General features: G+C 48.8%; 2 protein-coding genes and 1 pseudogene across 3 annotated transcripts; 1 reads left to right on the top strand and 2 right to left on the bottom strand.

Moving 5' to 3' along the window:
- Positions 1 to 5557, bottom strand: LOC139162939 (DLA class II histocompatibility antigen, DR-1 beta chain-like; annotated as a pseudogene).
- On the bottom strand, positions 307 to 24894 carry LOC139162951 (H-2 class II histocompatibility antigen, E-S beta chain-like). 2 transcript variants are annotated; one of them, XM_070743864.1, is made up of 6 exons: positions 24737 to 24894; positions 23332 to 23604; positions 20684 to 20965; positions 20411 to 20524; positions 20210 to 20233; positions 307 to 381 (listed from the first exon to the last, which is right to left on the bottom strand). In XM_070743864.1, the coding sequence occupies exons 1-6, from the start codon at positions 24819 to 24821 to the stop codon at positions 368 to 370; spliced, it is 792 nt and encodes a 263-aa protein (XP_070599965.1). In that variant the 5' UTR covers positions 24822 to 24894; the 3' UTR covers positions 307 to 367. The 2 variants fall into 2 exon arrangements, with proteins under 2 accessions (XP_070599965.1, XP_070599964.1); XM_070743863.1 differs by lacking the exon at positions 307 to 381 and adding an exon at positions 19374 to 19753.
- LOC139162917 (zinc finger protein 558-like) lies at positions 8791 to 15642 on the top strand. Its single transcript, XM_070743823.1, has 6 exons — positions 8791 to 8915; positions 9059 to 9662; positions 9893 to 10007; positions 10109 to 10176; positions 13767 to 13896; positions 14393 to 15642. The coding sequence occupies exons 2-6, from the start codon at positions 9249 to 9251 to the stop codon at positions 15376 to 15378; spliced, it is 1713 nt and encodes a 570-aa protein (XP_070599924.1). The 5' UTR covers positions 8791 to 8915; positions 9059 to 9248; the 3' UTR covers positions 15379 to 15642.
- Positions 24895 to 25392: the final 498 nt, after the last annotated feature.

Raw genomic sequence — 25392 nt, 5'->3', positions numbered from 1 at the left:
TTTTCAAGGTTCAAAAGTGAATTTATCATAAACCAGAACTGAAAGCAGTCAAGGTCAAAGCAAAGACTGGAGAAAAAGGTGCGATACCTGCGTAGATCAAACCCCCTTTTGACCCCCCCCCTCTGGAGATTGGCCAATCCCTAGTGTCCATGACCATCAGGTGGAGGCATCTTCCACCCACCTCCCATTTATGGAATGTCACTTCTAACGGTCTCCTTCAGGTCCCCTGGTTTCAAGGAAGAGGAAACTTATTCCACTTCACAGGGCCTCCTGCATCCTCCCCCCCATTACCCAAGACCCCTCCCCGTAACTATTGGCCACCAAGCGTAGAAACGATGCAGAATTATAGCGAAGGTTGACAGCAGGATTAATTCACGAGTGCTGCAGGAAAAGAGAAGGGAAGAAAATCAGAATATAAGGAGAAACTTTTACTGCAAATAACATATTTTTCTTCCCTTTCAGCCCCCACAGGCAGAGAAAGACAGAGAGAGAATCCCCCCATTCCAGGGGGCAAAAGGCTGCGATTCTTCATGTGAACAAGGAATATGGGGCTAAGATGGGGGGGGCAGCAAAAGAGGGAGCCTGGGGTCACATGGCCAGAAATGGTGTGAATTGTCACAAGAATAAGGGGGGGGGGGGTCAGGAGGAACAGCCGGTCAAGGGTCCAACTAATGAGCCCAAACGAGTCTGCAGGATCACCTGGGACCGGGGGGGGGGGGGCAGGGGGGTGAAGAGATATTGTCCAGGCAGGTTTTCTTTTAAAAAAGGAACAATTGAGAAATTAAAGAAAAATACCCATAATTTATAGGAGGGGCTGAGAAGAGGGAGGAAGAGGAGAAACTCACCTGCAGGTGGTTGGATGGGAATTGCTGGAAGGAGAAAAAGAGCCAATCAGGACCCTTCATGGGCTGGAGGACTCAGAGGGACCCCCTCCCCATTGATAGCCCATAATAACTTGCAATATCTTCCCTTAATAAACTCTAAAAGAACAGAAGTTCCCCAAAATACTTCTCCCCACAACCCCTCCCCACAACCTCTCCTCCAGCCCCCCAGACTCACCTTTCTTGGCCTTCAGGTAGGAGAAGAGCCCCACAGCCAGGAAGGCCACTCCTATCACGGCCCCCATAATCCCCGTCCAGATTTTGGCCCTGGCAGAGCGGGAGGAACGGGGCTCTGGGGAAGGAGAAGGAGCCTCACCTGAGCAGGAGGATCGGGCCCACCTTCCCCCAGGAGGGTCCATTCTGGCTCCCCCCACCACAGAGAGGGTCTCTCCCCCTTCTCAGGGCAGGACAGGTTCCAGGAGGGGTGGGAGCGGAGGGACTTACCCCACTGGACGGTGATGGGGGCCTCCAGGCTGGCGTGCTCCACCTTGCAAGTGTAGACGTCCCCCCGCTGGGGCTGGGTCTCCAGCATCACATGGAGCTGGTAGGTCCAGTCTCCGTTCTGGAGCTCCTCCCCGAAGGCCACGCCCTCCTTCTCCGGCTGGCCGTTCTTCAGCCACTGGACCTCGATCTCCATGGGGTAAAAGCCCGTCATTATGCAGAGGAGGATGGTGTTGGGGGAAGTTGGGTCCATCTTGGTGGGGGAGATGGTGACGGTGGGCTTGGCTGGAGGGAGGGAGGAGAAGGAGGCACATGAGAGACACAGGAGGGCCCAGAACAGAAGACCCAGTTGGTTGGTTCAGGCCAAGATCCCTTTTCACGCCTGAAAATATATTCTGTGTTTTGAGTCATCTTCCAAATAAATTGCAGCAAGAAATCAAAAGGGGGGGGGGAATAATAATAATAATAATAATAATAATAATAACAATAATAATATACTAGATTTGTATGCCGCCCCTCTCTGAAGACCCTCTGCTAAATCATTTGTGATTGGGGTCAGTTGCAGTCTCCATAAAAGAATTCCCGAAAGAGGCAAGTCAGACAGGGATAAATGCTGGAAACGCCTAGAGGTGGAAGGAACCTTCTACCAGATGTGGTGGACGTGGAAAGAAATAATGCAGGAGACGGAAAGGACAGACGCAGCACGAGTCGGAGGATTCCTGGGATCTTGTTGAAAATGAAACCAACCTTTTAATTTTGGTGTATTACCACAACATTTGTTCATTTGTTCAGTAAATTTATCTAATTATTAAATTTATTTGCCAAAGTGACCACGACTGACCCAAAGCCTTACGAACACTCTCTGAACTGTGACTGCCAGATGCTCTTCAGGAGTCCAGGAGAATCTCCAGAATTGCCAACTGGGTCTCTGGGACAATGCAACTCCACCCAGAAGGAAGTTGGTTAAAGTCCCCCCATGTTGTTGCTCCATGGGCCCAAAGCCCTTTGGTCTTGCCAGGGTCCAGCCGAAGCCTCTGATCCCCCATTGATCCCCCCACAGCCTCAGCATCACCTGTGTCCCCAGAGGTGGAGATGTAAACTGATAACATCAGCATATGGAGGAGACCTCCAGCCCTGGTGATGGACAGTCTCACCCAGTGGCTTCACACAGAGGTTGTGGAGGGGAGGGGAGAGGGCGGAGCCAAATTCCTCTATGCGGCCATGAAGATGATCAACCAAGATGGCAGAAAGAAAGAAAGAAAGAAGAAGCAAGAGGGGCAGAGAGGAGAGGAGAGAAGACAGAAGGGATCCAGTGGGGATCTTTTGGGGGTAGTTGGAGGCTCAGGAGGTCAAGTGGGTCCCAGGATCTCAGCAGAGCCTTGCAGGGGATCCCTCTTGATCTCCTCCTTCAGCAAATGTTCCAAATGGCAAAACTCCTGGATGGATCAATGGTGGGGAGGGGGGTACAGAGGGTCCACAATTGACCCATTCCAGCCCAGAGTCCTTTGAGAACCATTTTGTTTCCTCTTGAGAGATTTTCTGATTAATAGTAAATTCCGTCCTGCTCAAGAACCACCACTTTTGAGATGGTCATCTGTCCTTCCAACCTGGGATCTGGTCAGATTGCAGACCAATAACAGCATTTCAGGCTGATGCCATTTGCATCTGGGGACCTTAAAGGCCTTTGTGGAATTGCTAAGAAAATGAAGGCAGTGGCAGGGCCTTTCTTTCAAAAACGAGAAATGAAAATTGTGAATGAGGAAAAAAAGTCTTTTAAGAAGAAAAAGGAAGGATCAGATTTTAAATCCGTGGAAATTCAAAAGCTGCAATGTGGCATTTTTACATTTTTATTTTTGTAGCCTCTTCCACAAACCTCCTTATTTTCAAGACTGCAGTGTGAAGGTTTTGAGGTTCCAATTTGGTCACATGGGAGTTGCTGGAGATTTTAATTGGATGGGAAAAAAGATATTTTTTTCTTTCTCTTTAAATCCCTACTTTCTCCCTCCGCCCTTCCAGGAATTCAATTTAATAGACAAATAAGAGGCCTCTGGATTTAAAACAGCAGGAGTTCAAATTACATTTTATGTTGACCTTTAATATTTTTATTTATTTATTTTTATTTATTTATTTTTTATTTATCAATTATTTATTATATTATTTATTTATTTATTAGATTTGTATGGCCCCCCTCTCTGCAGACTTTATTTATTGTAATTATTTAGTTTATTATTTATTCCATTCTTTATTTAGATTATTACTTGATGACTTATTTTACTTTATTTTATTACTTTTTATTTCATTTATACTTTTAAATTAAATTAATTTAAGTTATTTTATTATTTTTAATTCAGTTTCCATTTAATCAGCTTTATTTATGTATAGGTTTAATTTGCTTATTTAATTTTATACATTTATTTATTTCACTTAGTTGCTTCTTTATTGATATAAAAGATGTTGGAGTGGAAATGACTCGGAATGAAGAAGACAAAGGCAGAGAAAGGAGACCACAAAGAGACTTCCGTGGATTCTCTTGGGAGATTCCTCTCAGAGGCCTGGACCCCCCTTGGAAAGGGAAAGGAAGGGGGGCGGGATCCCCTCCCCCCAAATCTCCCCCCCCCCAGACTCACCTCTCCGGCCAAGCACAGAAGTGCTCTGGGCAACCCCGTAGTTGTTCCGGCAGAAGCGATCCACAGCGGCCTTGTAATCCTGCAGGATGAGCTTGTTTTTGTTCCACGCGTCCGCATCCGCCTTCCCGAACTCCGTGACGGCCTCGAACTCCCCGCGGTCGCTGTCGAAGCGGACAAACTCCTGCCGGTCGTACATTTCCCTGTACAGGAACCTCACCCGCTGCGTCCCGTTGAGGAAGCGGCACTCATGCTTCTCCTGGACCAGGAAATGGGCTGTAAAAGGGGGGGAGGAGGAGGAGGAGGGAGGCCGTCAGGAGGGACCCCAGGGCCCATCGTTCCCAGCCGCTCGTGGAGGAGGAGGAGGGTCCCACGGAAGAAGGGGAGGGGAAGAGAGACTGGTGGGGGACGCCCCCTGGAGGAGGGAAAGGGAACCCTCTCGGCCCTAGAGAGGGAGGGAGACTTTTATGGGGGGGTCTGCAGAGGGGGGGGGAAGGGAAGAATGGGGTAGGGAAGAAAGAGGGGGAGGGGAGGAAGGTGGGGGGAAAGTCAGGCAGAAGCCCGACGGGTCCAGGAGATCGACTCTCTGCAGGGGAAGCTGGATCGAAAGCGGCCTGAAGGGTGGGGGAGGGGCTGGGGGAACTTTCTAGACGGGAGGGAAACTCAAATGCACCCCTCCCCCTCTCTCTCTCTTCCATGCGGGGGAGGGGGCACAAGGAGGACATCTAGCTGACCCTCCAGGAGTCTCCCAGCCCTTCATCCTCCACCTTCCATGGGTCGCCCCAACCTTTCTTCTACCCCCCCCGAAACCTTAGTCCACCTTTGAGGGATTCTCGGGGGCCCCACCAGTTTCCCCTCCCCCCAAAGACCCCCTGAAGCCCCTCCCAAGTTCCTCTCAAAGGGAGCCCCCCAGATCCTCCTCCCTCCCTTCCAGCTCCCCATAGAGCAGTGCGGGGCGTTATGAGGGGGGGGGTTCTTGGCGTCCTCCCCAAATGCATACCCCCCCCCCCAGAAGGGACCGAACCTCCCCTCTTGCCTGACCCCCAAAGCCTCAATGTTGAGATTCAGAAGAAAAACGTTTTGGAAAAAGCCAAAATGCCTCAGTTTCCCTCTTTCACTTTCCCTTCTCTTCCTCTTTCCCTGCAGCCGCCTCCGACCCAGACGCTGCGGGGGGGGGGCGAGGGAGGGGCCCGGCTGCGACTCCCCCCTCACTACACGCGGGAAACGGGGTCCCTCTCCATCCTCCTGGGGGAGCATGTGGGGAGGAAGGGAAGGAGACCACGCAGAGATCGAGGCTGTCGGAGGCTCTGGAGACCCATAAGCTTTCCCCACTCCTCCCCCGCCCAGCCCCCTCCTTACCGGGGCTCTCCTTCCCCCCTTCGCTTCCGGGGATCCAGGCCAGCGCCCCCACCAGCAGCACCAGGGCGACCCCCAACAAAGCCATGGATGAAGCGCCCGACCGACAGCGGAGAGAGACGCGGAGGCTTCCAGCCCCAGAGGCGGAATCGGTGGGTCTGGATTGGGGGGGAGGAGTTTTCCTCCGACTTCGGCATTGGGCGTGTCCAGAAGGAGCAAGAGGACCAATGGGAATTCTGCCTTCTGCAGCGTCATCGGTCTCCGGCTAGTGTCTCCCTTGACTTCGACCGATACAGGAGATAGTCCGAAGCCGAGAGAAGAGCGGAGGGAGGGGGAGGGGGACGTGCTCAGTCTTGGGGGGGGGGGTGTATTCTAGGGGGCTCCTTCATGCCGGCTCCATAATCCTCCCCCACTCTCCCTTTCTCTGGGCGCCTGGAAGGGTGGACTGGATGCCCTTTGAGTTCCTCCAGTGCCCAGAGGGCGCCCTGCCCAGGCTGGAGCTGCGGAGACTCCCGAAGGGCCCAGTGGATCCGGAGCTGGAAGGGTCCTTCTGGACAGTATATCAAACCAAACAATACAGTTACAATATATAAAAAGAACCAGGAATTTTCATAGAGATTCTGGGGACTTCATTATTCCCCATTATAGTGAAGGATTATATGACTCAAACTATTATTGGCTATTTGCTTTTATTGTGAATTGGTTTTGCTACCATATAATTGTTGCTGAGGAAACCAACATCTGCTGCTTGTTTCTGATGTGACAGACGGCTAGAAATCATGTGTTGTGAATTGAGCTTTGTTAATTGGCTCCAGCTTATATGATTGATGGAAATTAGAACTAACATCTCTTCCAATGGACCCAGCGTTGGATCCTCTGCCTGGAGACAGTTTCCCACCCTGCTCTGCTTGGGCAGCCTTTCTCCCCTCCTGGCCCAGGACGGGGGGGGGGGGGGTCGCTCCCAGGGGAGGAATGGAAAGAGGGGCTTGAAGACCCCCAATCACCCCCTTGCACCCTGAGCCTCAGGAAGGTGAGAAAGTCTAAAGGGCTCCTGAATTTAAAGGTGGGGGCAAGGACCAAGGAAGGTGAGACCCCCCTTGTGCCCCCCCCCATTTATCATTTCCGCTCCACTCTTAACCTTCTCCCCTCTCTGTAGACAAGGAGAATTGGGCTCCCACGAGGTCTTCCAAACGGCAGGAACTGAGCAAGGGGGGAGGGGGAGAGTTTCAGGGAGATCAGACAAGGCTAAAAGAGGAATGGGAAGTGGATCTTTCGAGGGAGGCGAGTTCGAGGAGGGCCTGAAGCTTCCCCCTCCTTGTCTTGGAGCAGTTTCAGCCTATGCAGTAGCCCAGATGCCTCCTGGTGGTCTCCCATCCTCAGGCTGGCCAGCCGATCTCTCTCAACCAGGGGAGGGCAGGGGGGGCTGGGCAACTGCCAGCTGTTGAGGGCTGAGGATGAAACACCACATCAGGCAGGACTCAGAGCCCCAACCCTCTCCCGGCTGCAGCAGGCAGACGTCCCACAGGGCCTGTGCCCTGAGATGGCCTCAGTCCTTTCCTGGGGTGGGGGAGGGGGGCTGGAGGGGTCAAACTCCCCCCTGGCCCAACACCGGCCTCAGCAGGACAGAACTGGGTCTCCACCTGCAGCTGAAGGAGGAGGCAGAGTCCAAACCTGCCCCACAATTATGTGTTTGCACACACCAAGTCACACAAAATGGGTCCCAGATCCAGAGACTCTGGTGGGACACCCATCACTCTCCTGATCAAAGCAGAACTTCTGGGCTCTTTCCATTTTTCCCCTGTGAGATTTTGATTTTCTCTGAGTTCTCCCTGAAACCTGCACTACACACACACACACACAAAGCAGCAGCTCTTCTTTCTGCAAGTCCCAACGGCTGCAGAGGTGCTTGGGCTTCGCTTCCCCAGCCTGAAGCGTTGGGCTCCTCCGAAGCGGAACTGAGGAACTGGCCAGGATCCAGCAGGCAACAAGCCTGGATTCTTCATCAGGGCAGCTCAGGGACTCCCCTCCTCCGCCCCATGGCTGAGTCTCCAGGTGGGGCAGCCCCTTTGTCCTGTGACCCACTGGAAGGAGTCCTTGACTTATAGCAGTTCCTGTAGCGACTGCTTGAAGTTTCAGTGGCACTGAAAAAAGTGACTCTTTGCCTAATATTCCTTCTTTTAAAAGTTTTTTAAAATTGTTTTGAATGTTTTTCTAATACTTTCATGTAAATCCCCATTTTTAGTTTTGCTGATTGTGACCCAGAGTCACTTGTTGTGAGAGAGATTAGGAGGGAGACAGAGAGACAGAGAGGATAGATGGATGGAGGGATGGATGGAGGGATAGACGGATAGACAGACAGACCCTAACCTTCATATTTTGAATAGAAGCAGAAACATTAGAAGTATATTTGTTCACACCAGCATGTGGTCCATTTGTTGTAACCTCTTTAAATACAGTGGGGGAGGGGGAGAGTATTTTACCCCCTGAGGAAGAAATGATGAGTCCTCTGGAAGTCATGAAGGTTTCTCGGCTGACCTTTGGCACCTCGAACCTGCAGCTCCCTCCACAGATTTTCTCCAGGATTCACCCCGTTTATTCCTTGTATTGGTGCATCGGAGACCCATTTGACTGACCCCATATTTGGTCTCTACATCTGCTGTTCTGTGACCTTTTTTCTTCCAATGTGGTTGATTCCCCTTCGTCTCCCTCTCACTTCGTCTTCACTCTCAAGCCCTTTGGATGAGGAGAGATGGTGGATTCCCACACTGACCTTCTGGGTCCTTGTGAGGGGCAGCTCATCCCCTGCCAGAAGCCCCCACGGGGGTGTTGTGGACCATGGTTCAAGAATCCCAGTTTCTCTCTGGCTCGACTTCCAGGGTGCTGCCTTCCCTCCTTGGATGGTTCCCTTTATGGGCAGAGCGGGAGAGAACCCCCCTGTGCCCCCATCTCTGGGGCTCCCACTGGGCCCTCCTGCTCCCAGTCTCTGGGCCTCCATTCCAGGGAGTTTATCCCAGAAAGACGAAAAATGGATGAGAATGTGTGGACCATTGCGCACTTTCCTTCTCCAGTCATTAAATACAGACATTTATATTTTTATATCAATATGAATGTACTGTATATGTATTTAACGTAAACAGCAGAGAAAACAGTCGGGAGGTAAATCGTAAACAACGCCCAGAGGAAAAAGGCGGGAAAAGGGAAACGTCCCCTTCCCACCCTCAGCAACCAATCAGAGCGCAGATCCCCTCAGGCAGGAGCCCGCCCCTCCTCAGCCACAACGGGGTGTTGGGGACCTTTGTGCACTTTCCTTCTCCAGCCATTGAATTCACTCTCTTCACATTGAAAGTCTTCAAAAGAAACAGAGCTGAGATTCAATTGTGAGGCTGGAATGGTTTTTTTTTTTAAATTTATCTTGCACTGGGCAAAAAAGAGGTCAAAGTCTTTCCCCGCCTTTCCACCAGGGGGCGGACTCTGCTAAGGGAAGGGAACCCCAGGGCGAGAGGAGGCTGAGAAGGAAGTGACATCACTGAGCCTCGACGCTCTAGGACGGCACACTCGCTCTCCTTAACCGCTGGTGCTCGCACGAGACGGAGGACATCCAGAGGTGCCCCAGGTGAGGGAGAGTTCTCTTCCCGGGTCCCATGCTCCCCAGCCACCCTCTCCTTGCAGGGGAAGCGGGGGGAGGTTGGGTGAAGGTCGCTCAGGGGCTGAATTCCACCTTCTCATTCTGGGCCTTTGTTTTCCCTTCCCCCTCAGAGACAGAAACCGGAAGCCATTTGTTGTCTTTGCAAGGCCCCATTTTCTCCTGGGGGAAGGAAAAAAGAGCGAAATCACCTGGAGGGATCCGTCCTGTATTCCCAGAAATGGTCCCGTGAAGGAAAAGGCGTCTGGAGACCCACAAGAGTCCTTGGACCCCTTTGGAGTTGCTCTGCAGGACAGAGAAAGGATGGAGACCCCACCTGTTGCAAAGGGGGGAAGCGGAAAAGGCCCTGCAGCCGCTCAGCCTGGGAAGGGGGGGAAGCTCTGGACAAGACCCTGGCAGAAGATCCTGGAGGAAGAACCCATCCTCCCTTCGGAAGTTCAGCCCTGGAACTCCATCCAATACCGGGAGGCTGAGGGTCCCCGAGGACTTTGCAGCCGACTCCACGACTTGTGCAGGCGATGGCTGAGGCCAGAGAAACACACCAAAGCCCAGATGCTGGACCTGGTGGTTCTGGAGCATCTGCTGTCCCTTCTGCCCCCAGAGATGGAGGGCTGGGTGAGGGAGTGTGGAGCAGAGACCAGCTCCCAGGCAGTGGCCCTGGCAGAAGGCCTCCTCCTGAGCCAGGCGGAGGAGCAGAAGGAGCAGGTCCAGTTGCAGGTGAGACACTTTTGGGAGCTCAGAAGGGAATAGAGAATGTGGTTGAATACTTCGCAAACTTCTCTGGCGTTCATCCCATCTCCAATTCTTGTAGGACATTGTTCTGTTTTCTCACTCAACCTCACAGATGGATATTGGGGTCTTTGAGATTGTGTTTCAAATCTGGGAATCCATTTTTGTCTCGTGTCATATACATTTTGCTTCTTTTTTTTCCTTCTTCCCATCTGAAGTGCTGCACTGGGGAGATCAGAGATCCTGAGGGAAAGGAGAATCCATCAAATCCCCCCCAGGAGACATTTTTCAGGAGGATCCCTTGGGAAGATCAAAGCCAGGACACTTCAGGAGGTAATGGAAGATCCTCCAGTTGTCCATCTGTCTTACCTCTCTCTGTCTCTTCTACTCCTCTTTTGTTCATGATGCATCTTGAAATCATTTGTTCCTTACAGAGAAACAAAGAATGAAGCTTTCTTGTTTTTATGACGGAGATCAAACAGCGGCTGAACCTCCAAATCAAGTAAGAAAGGGGGAAATTATGAGATTTCTATTCTTCCTTCCGGAAGTGAAGTGGGTGTGCAGAGGGCTCTCTCCTTCTATTTTCCTCCATTTGGCCAGGATTATTTTTGTGTTCTACCACAACATGGAGAGCAGAATAGCAGGTTCCAGTTGCGTCCTCTGTTTGTCTTGTTCTCTTCGAAGCTCCTCCAACTTGAAGGTTACAACAAGCCATTTTTTAGACACGGACAAAGATGAGACGGATTGTTACAAATTTTGGAAGAGAGTTTTTAATGGCTAGAAGATAAAAATAAAAGTGCAGTCAAAAATTGGGAGATAGAGATGGAAAGAGAAGGAGGGTAAAAATTAACAGATAGGAGGGATGTCTATGCAAGAACTATAGATAATGAAATATACGTAATAATAGCGAGAGTAATAATTATAATAATAACAGTAACAACGACAGAGTTGGAAGGGACCTTGGAGATCTCCTGCTTGGGCAGGAGACTAAATTGCTTCAGACAAATGATTATCCAACCTCTTCTTAAAAACCTCCAGTGTTGGAGCATTCACATCTTCTGGAGGCAAAAGCCGTTCAATTGTTCTTTTTTTAAAAAAAAATTTTTTATTATTCTAATACAAAGATTAACAAAGAGCAGATATATAGTGTTTTACATATTGTATCATTTCAGAGTATAATTATTATTTGTATAGTTATTGTGCTTAAATTCTAAGCTACTTTATACAGAGCTGCCCCTAGTTCCCCCTCCCTCCCTCCCCGTTGAACTGTTGACCTAACGGTTCTATTTCTTCCTTTTGATGTCAATATGCAGCTTATGGCATCAGCGGTTGTCACACATTTGTTCTATCACACAATTAATCTAAAGTCAGATTGGTTTGATCTTAGAAACATAGAAACATAGAAGACTGACGGCAGAAAAAGACCTCATGGTCCATCTAGTCTGCCCTTATACTATTTCCTGTATTTTATCTTACAATGGATATATGTTTATCCCAGGCATGTTTAAATTCAGGTACTGTGGATTTATCTACCACGTCTGCTGGAAGTTTGTTCCAAGGATCTACTACTCTTTCAGTGAAATAATATTTTCTCATGTTGCCTTTGATCTTTCCCCCAACTAACTTCAGATTGTGTCCCCTTGTTCTTGTGTTCACTTTCCTATTAAAAACACTGGAGGCAAGCCGTTGATGTAGTATCTTGGAATGATTTTAAGAACATCTTGTTTATTTACTCCCATTATTGTTATTGTTTATTTTTTCTTGTCTCTATCCAGAGTTCATAATATTTTGATTCTTCTTTATTTTTAAGTTTTGGGGTTAATCTGTCCATTTCTGCACAGTCATATATATTTTTTTTAATCATTTCTCTTTCTGATGGTGTTTCTTCTTCTTTCCAATTTTGTGCTATTGCAATTCTTATTGCAGTAATCATGTGCTGTATCAGATAATAATAGTCTTTTTTGAGTTTTTGATTTATTATGCCTAGAAGAAAGGTCTCTGGTTTTAATCTCAGTTGTTCAATTGTTCTAACTGTCAGGAAATTTCTCCTTAGTTCTAAGTCGCTTGTCTCCTTCTTAGCTTGACTCCCTCTTCTTTGCGGCCACCCCTGAGATACTGGGACATCGCTATCATGTCTCCCCAGTCCTTCTCTCCTTTAAACTAGAGATACCCAGGTCCTGCAACCCTTTTTCATATGTTTGACCCAGTGACGGCCAACCTTTTTCAAACCAAATGCCCAAACCGCAACTCAACACCCACGTATTTATATCCGACTGCCAATAGGGCAATTTACCATATTTTTCAGACTATAGGACACACCAAGACTGTGAAGTGGTAAGTAAGAAAAAGGTTTCTGTCCTCCCTGCCCCTCTCCCCCAGGAGCACTTTGCGGGCCTTTCCAGCCCTCTGCACACCCCGCCTTTGGCAAAAATGGGTGAAAAACAGGCCCGTTTTGCAAAAAATTATTTATTCAATTTTTTATTTGGGTTTGCGAGGTCTGCAGAATGCTTCCGAGGGCTCGGGGAAGGCACAAACATCCCAGTGTTTGTGAAAATTGGGTGCCACAAGTTCACCATCACAGGGCTGGAGGAGGAGCTTAAGAGAGGACAGTTGATGGAAGGGGTTTGCTTCCCGTCTCATATTCTGATGAAAACTCATAAAAAAAGTCTGCCAGTTGAACTAAACCCTTTTCATTGCCTATTTTAGAGAATGTCATACAAGTAAATTTGAACCTATGCTGCAGCTGACCAAGCAGATATACATGAGCTGGAAAGTCACTGGCCCAACAGAAATTCAATTTATTCAATTCAATTTATTAGATTTGTATGCCGCCCCTCTCCGAAGACTCAGGGCGGCTCCCATCCTCAGAAACAGGTTAGGCGAGGGGGGGGGGCATGCCACAGGGGGATGGCAGGAATGCACCTATCTCGCCAACTCCTCCAGCTGCTCCACCAGCGGCACCGGGATTTCCCCACTGGCGAGCAGACGCCAGGGCAGTCAGCAGCTTCTGCGCGTCCAGCAGCCACTCCTCCCTCTTTTCGTCACTGCACATGCACGTCAGAAACCTGGACGTTTCATGGCCGCCACTTGGAGTGCCCGGAGAAATGGCTCTGCCATAATTTCGTCATCACAATTATTATTATTATTATTATTATTATTTAATGGATTTGTATGCCGCCCCTCTCCGCAGACTCGGGGCGGCTCACAACACTAATAAAAACAGCATGTAAATCCAATACTAAAACAGCTAAAAACCCCTTATTTGTAAAACCAAACATATACATACACACACACACGCATACCATGCATAAATTGTAGAGGCCTAGGGGGAAAGAATATCTCAGTTCCCCCATGCCTGACGGCAGAGGTGGGTTTTAAGTAGCTTACGAAAGGTGAGGAGGGTGGGGGCAATTCTAATCTCCGGGGGGAGTTGGTTACAGAGGGCCAGGGCTGCCACAGAGAAGGCTCTTCCCCTGGGCCCCGCCAAACGACATTGTTTTGTTGACGGGACCCGGAGAAGGCCCACTCTGTGGGATCTAACCGGTCGCTGGGATTCGTGCGGCAGGAGGCGGTCTCGTAGATACCCTGGTCCGGTGCCATGAAGGGCTTTATAGGTAATGACCAACACATTTAATTGTGACTGGAAATTGATCGGCAACCAATGCAGACTGCGGAGTGTTGGTGTTACATGGGCATTTTTGGGGAAGCCCATGATTGCTCTCGCAGCTGCATTCTGCACGATCTGAAGTTTCCGAACACTTTTTAAAGGTAGCCCCATGTAGAGAGCGTTACAGTAGTCGAGCCTTTACAATATTAGCCTCTAGTCCCCTAATCATCTTTGTTGCTCTTCTCTGCACTCTTTCTAGAGTCTCAACCTCCTTTTTATATCGTGGTGACCAGAACTGAATGCAGTACTCCAAGTGTGGCCTTACCATTAACACTTCACGTGATCTTGATTCTATCCCTCTGTTGATGCAGCCTGGAACTGTGTTACTGCTTTATTGGCAGCTACTGCACACCATCTATCTCTTGTGTAAATCTTTGATGAACATGAAAAGATCTAATGTGTTCTGTTCTTTTTTCCATGTTCAGGACAGTCCTGTGTCCTTTGAGGAGGTGGCTGTGTCTTTCTCTGAGGAGGAATGGTCTCTGTTGGATCCTGACCAGAAAGCGCTGCATTCGGAAGTCATGCTGGAAAACCATAGGAACGTGGTCTCTCTGGGTAAGAGTTTTCTAGTCGCCAATCAGAGTTCAAGAAGACAGATTATAGTTAGTTTTTTATTTTTCAAAATAATACATGTATTACGAGATATCGTCTTCTGGGAGGGAGAAGGAAAGTCCTCGGAGAGGGGCAGCATACAAATCTAATATATTATTATTATTATTATTATTATTATTATTATTATTATTATTATTAAAGGATCTGGTCTTCTGGTGCTTGAATGAAGGAAAGAGTCAATATCTCTTTGCTTAGATGCTTTCTGTGCTATCTCTATTTTTCCATTTCTATTTGAACTTACCTATGGAGGCTGAAAAGAACGAGGTGTGCTTTTATGTGTCCTCTGGAGGTCATGTGAAAGGACTGTGTTGTCATTTGTACTCTGAAACCTCCCAAATTGTGTCAGAATAGAACTTTCACACCCAGCCCATAGAAGAGTCTCCTTCCAATCCAATTTAAGAACAAAGGCTTTCATTGTCATTTCTTTTTTGCTTTGAAGGTAAGAACAGGACAGGAGAAGAGAATCAAGATTCCTGTGAACTGTTCCAGGTCACCAACCCTAAAGATGGAACGGAGAAGTTTGGAATTCCAATGGAATCCGAAAGCCCCAAAAGAAACCAGTCAAAGGATTGGAATCAGGAAAACCCATCTTCCACTGATGCTCTGATGAAAGACATACTTGTGCAACAAGAGAAAATCAAGAAAAAATATATTGGGAAAAGTGTGAAGCTAATCAGAGCTAAAATACAAGTAAATGAAAACTATTTCACCCAAAACAAAGGAGAAGATGTTATAAGAAGACACAATGGACAAAATTACAATGGGACATCCATTCTTTCTCTTGGAAGTAACTACCTGACATTCCAAAAAGCGATCGACACAAAAGAGAAGCCTTATAAATGTTTGAAATGTGGAAAATGTTTTAAAACAAGGGGGCAACTTACTATCCACAAAAGGATCCACACAGGGGAGAAGCCGTATGAATGCATGGAGTGTGGAAAGACCTTTGCTCATAGTAATTCTCTTATTTTCCATAAGAGGATCCACACAGGGGAGAAGCCATATAAATGCATGGAATGTGGGAGGACCTTTGCTCAGAGCAAAGATCTTACTTCCCATAAAAGGATCCACACTGGGGAGAAGCCGTATAAATGCATTGAGTGTGGAAAGACCTTTGCTCATAGCACTACACTTACTTTCCATAAAAAGATCCACACAGGGGAGAAGCCGTATAAATGCATGGAGTGTGGAAGGACCTTTGCTCAAAGAGATTATTTTATTTACCACCAAAGGATCCACACAGGTGAGAAGCCGTATGAATGCATGGAGTGTGGAAAGACCTTTGCTCAGAGCAGTGCACTTAATACCCATAAAATGATCCACACAGGGGAGAAGCTGTATAAATGTATGGAATGTGGAAAGACCTTTGCTCATAATAATTCTCTTACTTCCCATAAGAGGATCCACACAGGGGAGAAGCCATAGAAATGCTTGGAGTGTGGAAATACTTTTGCTCAGATTAGATCTCTATCCTCTCATAAAAGGATCCATACTCGGGAGAAACTATATAGCAATAGCAATTCCACTTAGATTTCTTTACTACTCTACAATGCTCTACCACTTTATCTTTGAGCAGTTTACAAAGTCAGCATCTTGTCCCAAGCAATCTGGGTCCTCATTTTAGTGACTCAACTGCTAAAAGTAATCTGCAGAAGTTGAAGGTATTTTCAATAAAATGTCAAATTCAAACTTTCCAATTTCCACTTATTTAAAAATGCTCCATCCATTTTCTTGCTGAAATATTTTTTCTGATCCATTTGCATTTCTTGCTCAAAGAAACAAGTCACGGTTTTCACTTTGTAAAACCGCTGCCTTTTTTTAAGCTAATACACAAAGATTGTTAATGTTCCCAGATGCAAATGGTCTTATTATGAATAACAAAAAAACAAAACCCCACACTGGAAATGTCGTACAGTGGTACCTCATGATACGAATCCCTCGTCTTGGGGAAAATTGCTTCGTCTTACAAACTTTTCATCTTACGAACCTGGTCACGGAATCAATTAAGTTTGTAAGATGAGGAATCACTGTAGTTAAAAATTATAAGCTAAAATCCCAGAATACATCCGGAACCGCCTTCTACCGCACAAATCCCAGCGGCCGATAAGGTCCCAGAGAGTTGGCCTTCTCTGGGTCCCGTCGACCAAACAATGTCGTTTTGCTTACACAGGGCAAGAGCCTTCTCTGTGGCGGCCCTGGCCCTCTGGAATCAACCCCCCCCCCAGAGATTAGAACGGCCCCCACCCTCCTTGTCTTTTGCAAATTACTCAAGACCCACCTTTGTCGCCAGGCATGGGGGAGTTAGGATATTCCTTCCCCTAGACCATTACAAGTTATGTATGGTATGTTTGTGTGTATCTTTGGTTTTTTATAATAAGGGTTTTCAGTTGTTTTATTAAATTGGATTGTTACATGTTGTTTTTTATCATTGCTGTTAGCCACCCCGAGTGCGGAGAGGGGCGGCATACAAATCCAATAATAATAATAATAATAATAACAACAACAACAACAACTTAAAAAACAGTCAATTTATTCAATTACATCCACACATAACATTTAATGGTCAGAAAGTGGGGTGGGGGCATGTACTATTTACCCCATGCCTGGCAACATAGAGTCTGCGGAGAGGGGCGGCATACAAATCCAATAATAATAATAATAATAATAATAATAATAATAATAATAATAACAACTTAAAAAACAGTCAATTTATTCAATTACATCCACACGTAACATTTAATGGTCAGAAAGTGGGGGGGGGGCATGTACTATTTACCCCATGCCTGGCAACATAGAGTCTGTGGAGAGGGGCGGCATACAAATCCAATAATAATAATAATAATAATAATAATAACAACAAGTTAAAAAACAGTCAATTTATTCAATTACATCCACACGTAACATTTAATGGTCAGAAAGTGGGGGCGGGCATGTACTATTTACCCCATGCCTGGCAACATAGAGTCTGCGGAGAGGGGCGGCATACAAATCCAATAATAATAATAATAATAATAATAATAATAATAATAATAATAACAACAACTTAAAAAACAGTCAATTTATTCAATTACATCCACACGTAACATTTAATGGTCAGAAAGTGGGGGGGGGCATGTACTATTTACCCCATGCCTGGCAACATAGAGTCTGCGGAGAGGGGCGGCATACAAATCCAATAATAATAATAATAATAATAATAATAATAATAATAATAATAATAATAATAACAACAACTTAAAAAACAGTCAATTTATTCAATTACATCCACACGTAACATTTAATGGTCAGAAAGTGGGGGGGGGCATGTACTATTTACCCCATGCCTGGCAACATAGAGTCTGCGGAGAGGGGCGGCATACAAATCCAATAATAATAATAATAATAATAATAATAATAATAATAATAATAACAACTTAAAAAACAGTCAATTTATTCAATTACATCCACACGTAACATTTAATGGTCAGAAAGTGGGGGGGGGCATGTACTATTTACCCCATGCCTGGCAACATAGAGTCTGCGGAGAGGGGCGGCATACAAATCCAATAATAATAATAATAATAATAACAACAACAACAACTTAAAAAACAGTCTTCTGATTCTTCATCAGGGCAGCTCAGGGACTCCCCTCCTCCGCCCCATGGCTGAGTCTCCAGGTGGGGCAGCCCCTTTGTCCTGTGACCCACTGGAAGGAGTCCTTGACTTACAACAGTTCATTTAGTGACTGAAGTTTCAATGGCAGTGACAAAAGTGGCTCCCCATTTCCCTCGAGAGAACCATCAGGCTCGACTTCCAAGGTGCTGCCTTCCCTCCTTGGGTGGTTCCCTTTATTGGGAGAGTGGAAGAGAAAACCCCCCTGTGCCCCCATCTCTGTGGCTCCCACTGGGGCCCCCTGCTCTGAGTCTCTTGGCATCGTTTCCAGGGACTTTATCCTCCCACCCCACAGGAAAGAGGGAGAAGGAAGAATAATCTGTGGGCCTCAATATTTCTCTAAGCTCCTCAGTCCCGTCTTTGGTAGATGCTCCTGGGACACAACCAACCACCTTAGTTTGATTGTCCATTTTGGAAACGGCTCTTTCAGTTCCCCTGAACAATGGATCATCTATCAACACATGCTTTTATTTTTTCTCTTAGGGAAGTCCACTCTGATGCCCCCTCCCCCCAATTGGTGCATTTGTTGTTGTCCCTTCTTCGGGGTCCTGCAGGCTCTCTTGCAAGAGGAGGTGTTGCCAACCGGAGCCCAGATCTTCTCAGAGTTTCAAACAATTCCTATAATCCCACACTGACCGATTCTTCCTGTGGGGGCCCCAAGACCCCAAATGAGGGAGGGGAGGGGAAAATTATTCCTCAAGGATCGAGGCCACTGGACTCCTGCAGAACCAGTCTGGATCAGCTCTGGAGGGGGCCGGGCTCAGTTGTGGGGCTGTCCAGGGGTATCTAGGGGTGCTGAAGAGAAGGAAGGGGTCTTCCACTCAAGACGGCACCATGGAGCCCCTCCCCCTTGCAGAGCTGGTCTTCCCCTCTGTCTCAAGCTTCTTCTGCACCAGGAATGGCTTCCGATGGATTTCTTAAAGGTCATCTAGTCCGACCCCCTGCTCGAGCCTTCACCATTTATACCATCAGGCAGGAGACTATACACCATTCGAAAGAGTCCCCAAAAAGGGGAGGGGGTATTGGCTGACAAAATGGGGCAGGACCCTCCAGTTGGGAAGAAGAGAAATGGCTCAAATGGCTGGGTGAACGTAGGGGGAGTCTCGGGTGCCCCCAATGGCTCCCCACAATTGCCGAGGGAGGACCGTCCCTGCTGGCATTGTGCTCCTCAAAGGGGCCTTGAGGGGGAGCAGAGCAAGGGGGTCCAGCCCCTCCCCCTCCCTGGATCTGCCCCCCCCTCCTCCCACATCAGTTCTGGCTTTGGACCCGAAGTAGCCGGGATGGTTGATCCAGAGGCAGCGGAGGGAGGGGCCTCCTGTGGGGGCAGGGAGGAGGAGGAAGAGGAGGAAGAAACGAAGGATTCCAGGGTTTTCCTACATCTGGAGTTTATTCTTTCACAGCAAAGCGAAGGGAAGGGAAGGGATTCGTAGGAAGAAGGATGGAGATGAAGCTGCTGTGGGTTCAAAGCCAGGAGACACGAGGGGGCTTGACTGACAGGTCTACCCAGCACCCCTGGGGACAGTCTACATGGTCTCCACCCCTCCCTCACAGGAAAGAAAGTGGGGAGGGGTCTGTTCTCAGCAAGAGAAGGTCCACGCTGCCCTTCTCCTCCTCCCCCCAACTTCCCACCTTCTGCCTCCATTTCTCAGAGTTTGCAAACAGGACAAAGAACCATCAGAGACCAAAGAAATAAAAATAAATCCTTGTGCATCGGAGAGCAGGTGTCGGCTGCCACAGTCAGAATTTAAGAAGAATAAAACTCAGGGTCCTTTTCAAGGTTCAAAAGTGAATTTATCCTAAACCAGAACTGAAAGCAGTCAAGGTCAAAGCAAAGACTGGAGAAAAAGGTGCGATACCTGCGTAGATCAAACCCCCTTTTGACCCCCCCCCTCTGGAGATTGGCCAATCCCTAGTGTCCATGACCATCAGGTGGAGGCATCTTCCACCCAGGTCACATTTATGGAATGTCACTTCTAACGGTCTCCTTCAGGTCCCCTGGTTTCAAGGAAGAGGAAACTTATTCCACTTCACAGGGCCTCCTGCATCCTCCCCCCATTACCCAAGACCCCTCCCCGTAACTATTGGCAACCAAGCGTAGAAATGATGCAGAATTATAGTGAAGGTTGACAGCAGGATTAATTCACGAGTGCTGCAGAAAAAGAGAAGGGAAAAAAATCAGAATATAAAGAGAAACTTTTACTGTAAATAACATATTTTTCTTCCCTTTCAGCCCCCACAGGCAGAGAAAGACAGAGAGAGAATCCCCCCATTCCAGGGGGCAAAAGGCTGCGATTCTTCATATGAACAAGAAATATGGGGCTAAGATGGGGGGGCAGCAAAGGGGGAAGCCTGGGGTCACATGGCCAGAAATGGTGTGAACTGTCCCAAGGAGAAGGGGGGGTCAGGAGGAACAGCTGGTCAAGGGTCCAACTAACGAACCCAAACGAGTCTGCAGGATCACCTGGGACCGGGGGGGGGGCAGGGGGGGTGAAGAGATATTGTTCAGGCAGGTTTTCTTTTAAAAAAGGAACAATTGAGAAATTAAAGAAAAATACCCATAATTTATAGGAGGGGCTGAGAAGAGGGAGGAAGAGGAGAAACTCACCTGCAGGTGGTTGGATGGGAATTTCTGGAAGGAGAAAAAGAGCCAATCAGGAGCCTTCATGGGCTGGAGGACTCAGAGGGACCCCCTCCCCATCGATAGCCCATAATAACTTTCAATATCTTCCCTTAATAAACCGTCCAAGAACAGAAGTTCCCCAAAATACCCCTCCCCACAACCCTTCCTCCAGCCCCCCAGACTCACCTTTCTTGGCCTTCAGGTAGGAGAAGAGCCCCACAGCCAGGAAGGCCACTCCTATCACAGCCCCCATAATCCCCGTCCAGATTTTGGCCCTGGCAGAGCGGGAGGAACGGGGCTCTGGGGAAGGAGAAGGAGCCTCACCTGAGCAGGAGGATCGGGCCCACCTTCCCCCAGGAGGGTCCATTCTGGCTCCCCCCACCATAGAGAGGGTCTCTCCCCCTTCTCAGGGCAGGACGGGGTCCCCAGACCAGGAGGGGTGGGAGGGGAGGGACTTACCCCACTGGACGGTGATGGGGGCCTCCAGGCTGGCGTGCTCCACCTTGCAAGTGTAGACGTCCCCCCGCTGGGGTTGGGTCTCCAGCATCACATGGAGCTGGTAGGTCCAGTCTCCGTTCTGGAGCTCCTCCCCAAAGGCCACGCCCTCCTTCTCCGGCTGGCCGTTCTTCAGCCACTGGACCTCGATCTCCATGGGGTAATAGCCTGTCATTATGCAGAGGAGGATGGTGTTGGGGGAAGTTGGGTCCATCTTGGTGGGGGAGATGGTGACGGTGGGCTTGGCTGGAGGGAGCGAGGAGAAGGAGGCACATGAGAGACACAGGAGGGCCCAGAACAGAAGACCCAGTTGGTTGGTTCAGGCCAAGATCCCTTTTCACTCCTGAAAAAAGTATTCTGGGTTTTGAGTCATCTTCCAAAGTACATTGCAGCAGGAAATCAAAAGGGGGGGGGGAATAATAATAATAATAATAATAATAATAATAATAATAATAATTTATTAGATTTGTATGCCGCCCCCCTCCAAAGACCCTCTCCTAAATCCTTTGTGATTGGGATCAGTTGCAGTCTCCATAAAAGAATTCCCGAAAGAGGCAAGTCTGACAGGGATAAACGCTGGAAACGCCCAGAGGTGGATGGAACCTTCTGCCAGATGTGGTGGACGTAGAAAGAAATAACGCAGAAGACGGAAAGGACAGACGCAGCACGAGTCGGAGGATTCCTGGGATCTTGTTGAAAATGAAGCCACACTTTTAATTTTGGTGTATTACCCCAACATTTGTTCATTTCTTTAGTAAATTTATCTATTTATTAAATCTATTTGCCAAAGTGACCACAACTGACCCAAAGCCTTACGGACACTCTCCGAACTGTTACTGCCAGATGCTCTTCAGGAGTCCAGGAGAATCTCCAGAATTGCCAACTGGGTCTCTGGGACAATGCAACTCCACCCAGAACCCAGTTGGTTGAAGTCCCCCCATGTTGTTGCTCTATGGACCCAAAGCCCTTTGGTCTTGCCAGGGTCCAGCCGAAGCCTCTGATCCCCCATTGATTCCCCCCACAGCCTCAGCATCACCCGTGTCCCCAGAGGTGGAGACGTAATCTGATGACATCAGCATATGGAGGAGACCTCCAGCCCTGGTGATGGACAGTCTCACCCAGGGGCTTCACACAGAGGTTGTGGAGGGGAGGGGAGAGGGCGGAGCCAAATTCCTCTACGCGGCCATGAAGATGATCAACCAAGATGGCAGAAAGAAAGAAAGAAAGAAAGAAAGAAGGAGCAAGAGGAGAGGAGAGGAGAGAAGAGAGAAGGGATCCAGAGGGGATCTTTTGGGGAAAAGGAAAGTGGGGGGAGTTGGAGGCTCAGGAGGTCAAGTGGGTCCCAGGATCTCAGCAGAGCCTTGCAGGGGATCCCTCTTGATCTCCTCCTTCAGCAAATGTTCCAAATGGCAAAACTCCTGGATGGATCAATGGGGGGGAGGGGGGTACAGAGGGTCCACAATTGACCCATTCCAGCCCAGAGTCCTTTGAGAACCATTTTGTTTCCTCTTGAGAGATTTTCTGATTAACAGTAAATTCTGTCCTGCTCAAGAACCACCACTTTTGAGATGGTCATCTGTCCTTCCAACCTGGGATCTGGTCAGATTGCAGACCAATAACAGCATTTCAGGCTGATCCCATTTGCATCTGGGGACCTTAAAGGCCTTTGTGGGAATTGCTAAGACAATGAAGGCAGAGGCTTCACAAAGTGAAAGTGGCTTTTCTTAAAAATCAGGAAATGAAAATTGTGAATGAGGAAAAAAAGTCTTTTAAGAAGAAAACAGAAGGATCAGATTTTAAATCCCTGGAAATTCAAAAGCTGCAATGTGGCATTTTTACATTTTTGTTTTTATAGCCTATTCCACAAACCTCCTTATTTTCAAGACTGCAGTGTGAAGATTTTGAGGTTCCAATTTGGTCACATGGGAGTTTGTGGAGAATTGGATGGGAAAATATATATTTTCTTTCTTTCTTTTTAAATACCTACTTTCTCCCTCTGCCCCTCCAGGAATTCAATTTAATAGACAAATAAGAGGCCTCTGAATTTAAAACAGCAGGACTACAAAGTGAATTTTATGTTTCCCCATCATATTTTTATTTATTTCTTGTTATTTATTTATTTTTTATTGATCAGTTATTTATTAGGTTATATATTTATTGATGTATTATTGTTTATACTTTATTTATTGTAATTATTTAGTTTATTATTTATTCTATTCTTTATTTAGATTATTATTTTATTATTGATTTATTTTACTTTATTTTATTATTTTTTATTTCATTTATTTTAAATTTAATTAATTTAAGTTATTTTATTATTTTTATTTCAGTTTCCATTTAATCAGCTTTATTTATTTATGTATAGGTTTAATATGCTTATTTAAGTTTATACATATGTTTATTTCACTTAGTTGCTTCTTTATTGATTTAAAAGATGTTGGAGTGGAAATGACTCGGAATGAAGAAGAAAAAGGCAGAGAAAGGAGACCACAAAGAGACTTCCGTGGATTCTCTTGGGAGATTCCTCTCAGAGGCCTGGACCCCCCTTGGAAAGGGAAAGGAAGGGGGGCGGGATCCCCTCCCCCAAAATCTCCCCCCCCCCGCAGACTCACCTCTCCGGCCAACCACAGGGCCCCCCTGCAGAATCTCGTAGTTGTTCCGGCAGAAGTAATCCACAGCGGCCTTCCTGGACTGCAGGCCCTGCTTGTCTTCGTTCCACGCGTCCGCTTGCCACTTCCCGAACTCCGTGACGGCCTCGAACTCCCCGCGGTCGCTGTCGAAGCGGAGAAACTCCTGCCGGTCGTACATTTCCCTGTACAGGAGCCTCACCCGCTGCGTCCCGTTCAGGAAGCGGCACTCGGTCTTCCTCTGGTGCAGGAAATGGGCTGCGAAGGGGGGAGGAGGAGGTGGAGGGAGGCCGTCAGGATGGACCCCAGGGCCCACCCTTCCCAGCCGCTGGTGGTGGAGGAGGAGGGTCCCACAGAAGAAGGGCGGGAGGCGGGGGACCTTCCTTTGAGAGACCGGATGGGGGAAAGGGAACTCCCCCAGCCCTAGAGAGGGAGGGAGACTTGTGGTGTGTGGGGGTCTGCAGAGGGGGGAGGGAAGAAGGGGGGAGGGGAGGAGAGAAAGAGGGGGAGGGGAGGAGGGAAAAGGCTGGATCGAAAGCGACCTGAAGGATGGGGGAGGGGCTGAGGGAAATTTCTAGGCTGGAGGGAAGCTCATCTCCACCCCTCCCTCTCTCTCTCTACCATTGGGGGGGGGAGCGGGGGCACAAGGAGGACATCTAGACTGACTCTTCCGGAGTCTTCCAGCCCTTCAACCCCCAACTTCCATGGGTCGCACCAACTTTTTTTCCTCCCCCCAAACCTAAGTTCACCTTTGACGGATTCTCGGAGATCCCACCTCTTTCCCCTCCCCCAAAAGACCCCCTGAAGCCCCTCCTAAGAGCCTCTCAAAAGGAGGGTCTCCAGCCCCCCCTCACAAAGGGGGGCCTGTTTGGGAGGAGCCACTCAGAGCCCCCCAGATCCTCCCCCCTCCCAGGTCCCCAAAGAGCTGGGGGAGATGTGGGGGGTTCCTGGACTCCTCCCCAAATTCGGGGTCTCCCCAGAAGGCACCGACGCCCCCCTCTTGCCTGACCTCCAAAGCCTCAATTTTGAGATTCAGAAGAAAAACGGAAGTTTCTAAAAAAGCCAAAATCCTTTTGCGCAAATGCGTCTTTTCCCTCCTGAGGATTCAGGGCTGAAAATGCCTCAGTTTCCCGCTTTCGCTTCCCTTCCTCTTTCCCTGCAGCCCCCTCCGACCCAGACGCTGCGGGGGGGGGGGCGAGGGAGGGGCCCGGCTGCGACTCCCCCCTCGACTACACTCGGGGAACGGGGGTCCCTCTCCTTCCTCCTGGGGGGGGGCATGTGGGGAGCAAGGGGGAGGAGACCACGCAGAGATCAAGGCTGTCGGAGGTTCTGGAGACCCATAAACTTTCTCCCCCCCACCCCCTCCCCCTCCGCCCAGCCCCCTCCTTACCGGGGCTCTCCTTCCCCCCTCCGCTTCCGGAGATCCGGGCCAGCGCCCCCACCAGCAGCACCAGGGCGACCCCCACCAAAGCCATGGATGAGGCGGCTCCACCAGCGCTCGACCGAGAGAGGAGAGAGACGCGGAGGCTCCCAATCCCAGAGGCGGAATCGGTGGGTCTGGTTTGGGGGGAGGAGTTTTCCTCGAACTTCGGCATTGGGCGTGTCCAGAAGGAGCAAGGGGACCAATGGGAATTCTCCCTTCTGCAGCGTCATCGGTCTCCGGGTAGAGTCTCACTTGACTTCGCCCGATACAGGAGATAGTCCGAAGCCGAGAGAGGAACGGAGAGACGGGGAGGGGGACGTGCTCAGTCTTGGGGGGGGGGGGGGGGCTGCATTCTAGGGGGCTCCTTCATGCCGGCTCCATAATCCTCCCCCACTCTCCCTTTCTCTGGGCGCCTGGAGGGGCGGACTGGATGCCCTTTGGGTTCCCCCAGTGCCCAGAGGGCGCCCAGGCTGGAGCTGCGGAGACTCCCGAAGGGCCGAGTGGATCCGGAGCTGGAAGGGTCCTTCTGGGCTCCCCCCACCCGCTCAGCCTAGAAGGAGGGTGGCCCCAGCAGCTGCCCCGGGTGACAAGGGGGGAGGCGCCGCCCCATTAAGGGAAGCCAG

The sequence above is a fragment of the Erythrolamprus reginae genome, chromosome 2 (assembly GCF_031021105.1).
Source record: "Erythrolamprus reginae isolate rEryReg1 chromosome 2, rEryReg1.hap1, whole genome shotgun sequence".
NCBI classification, from domain to species: domain Eukaryota; kingdom Metazoa; phylum Chordata; class Lepidosauria; order Squamata; family Dipsadidae; genus Erythrolamprus; species Erythrolamprus reginae.
This window is presented reverse-complemented; position numbering and strand designations above follow the sequence as displayed.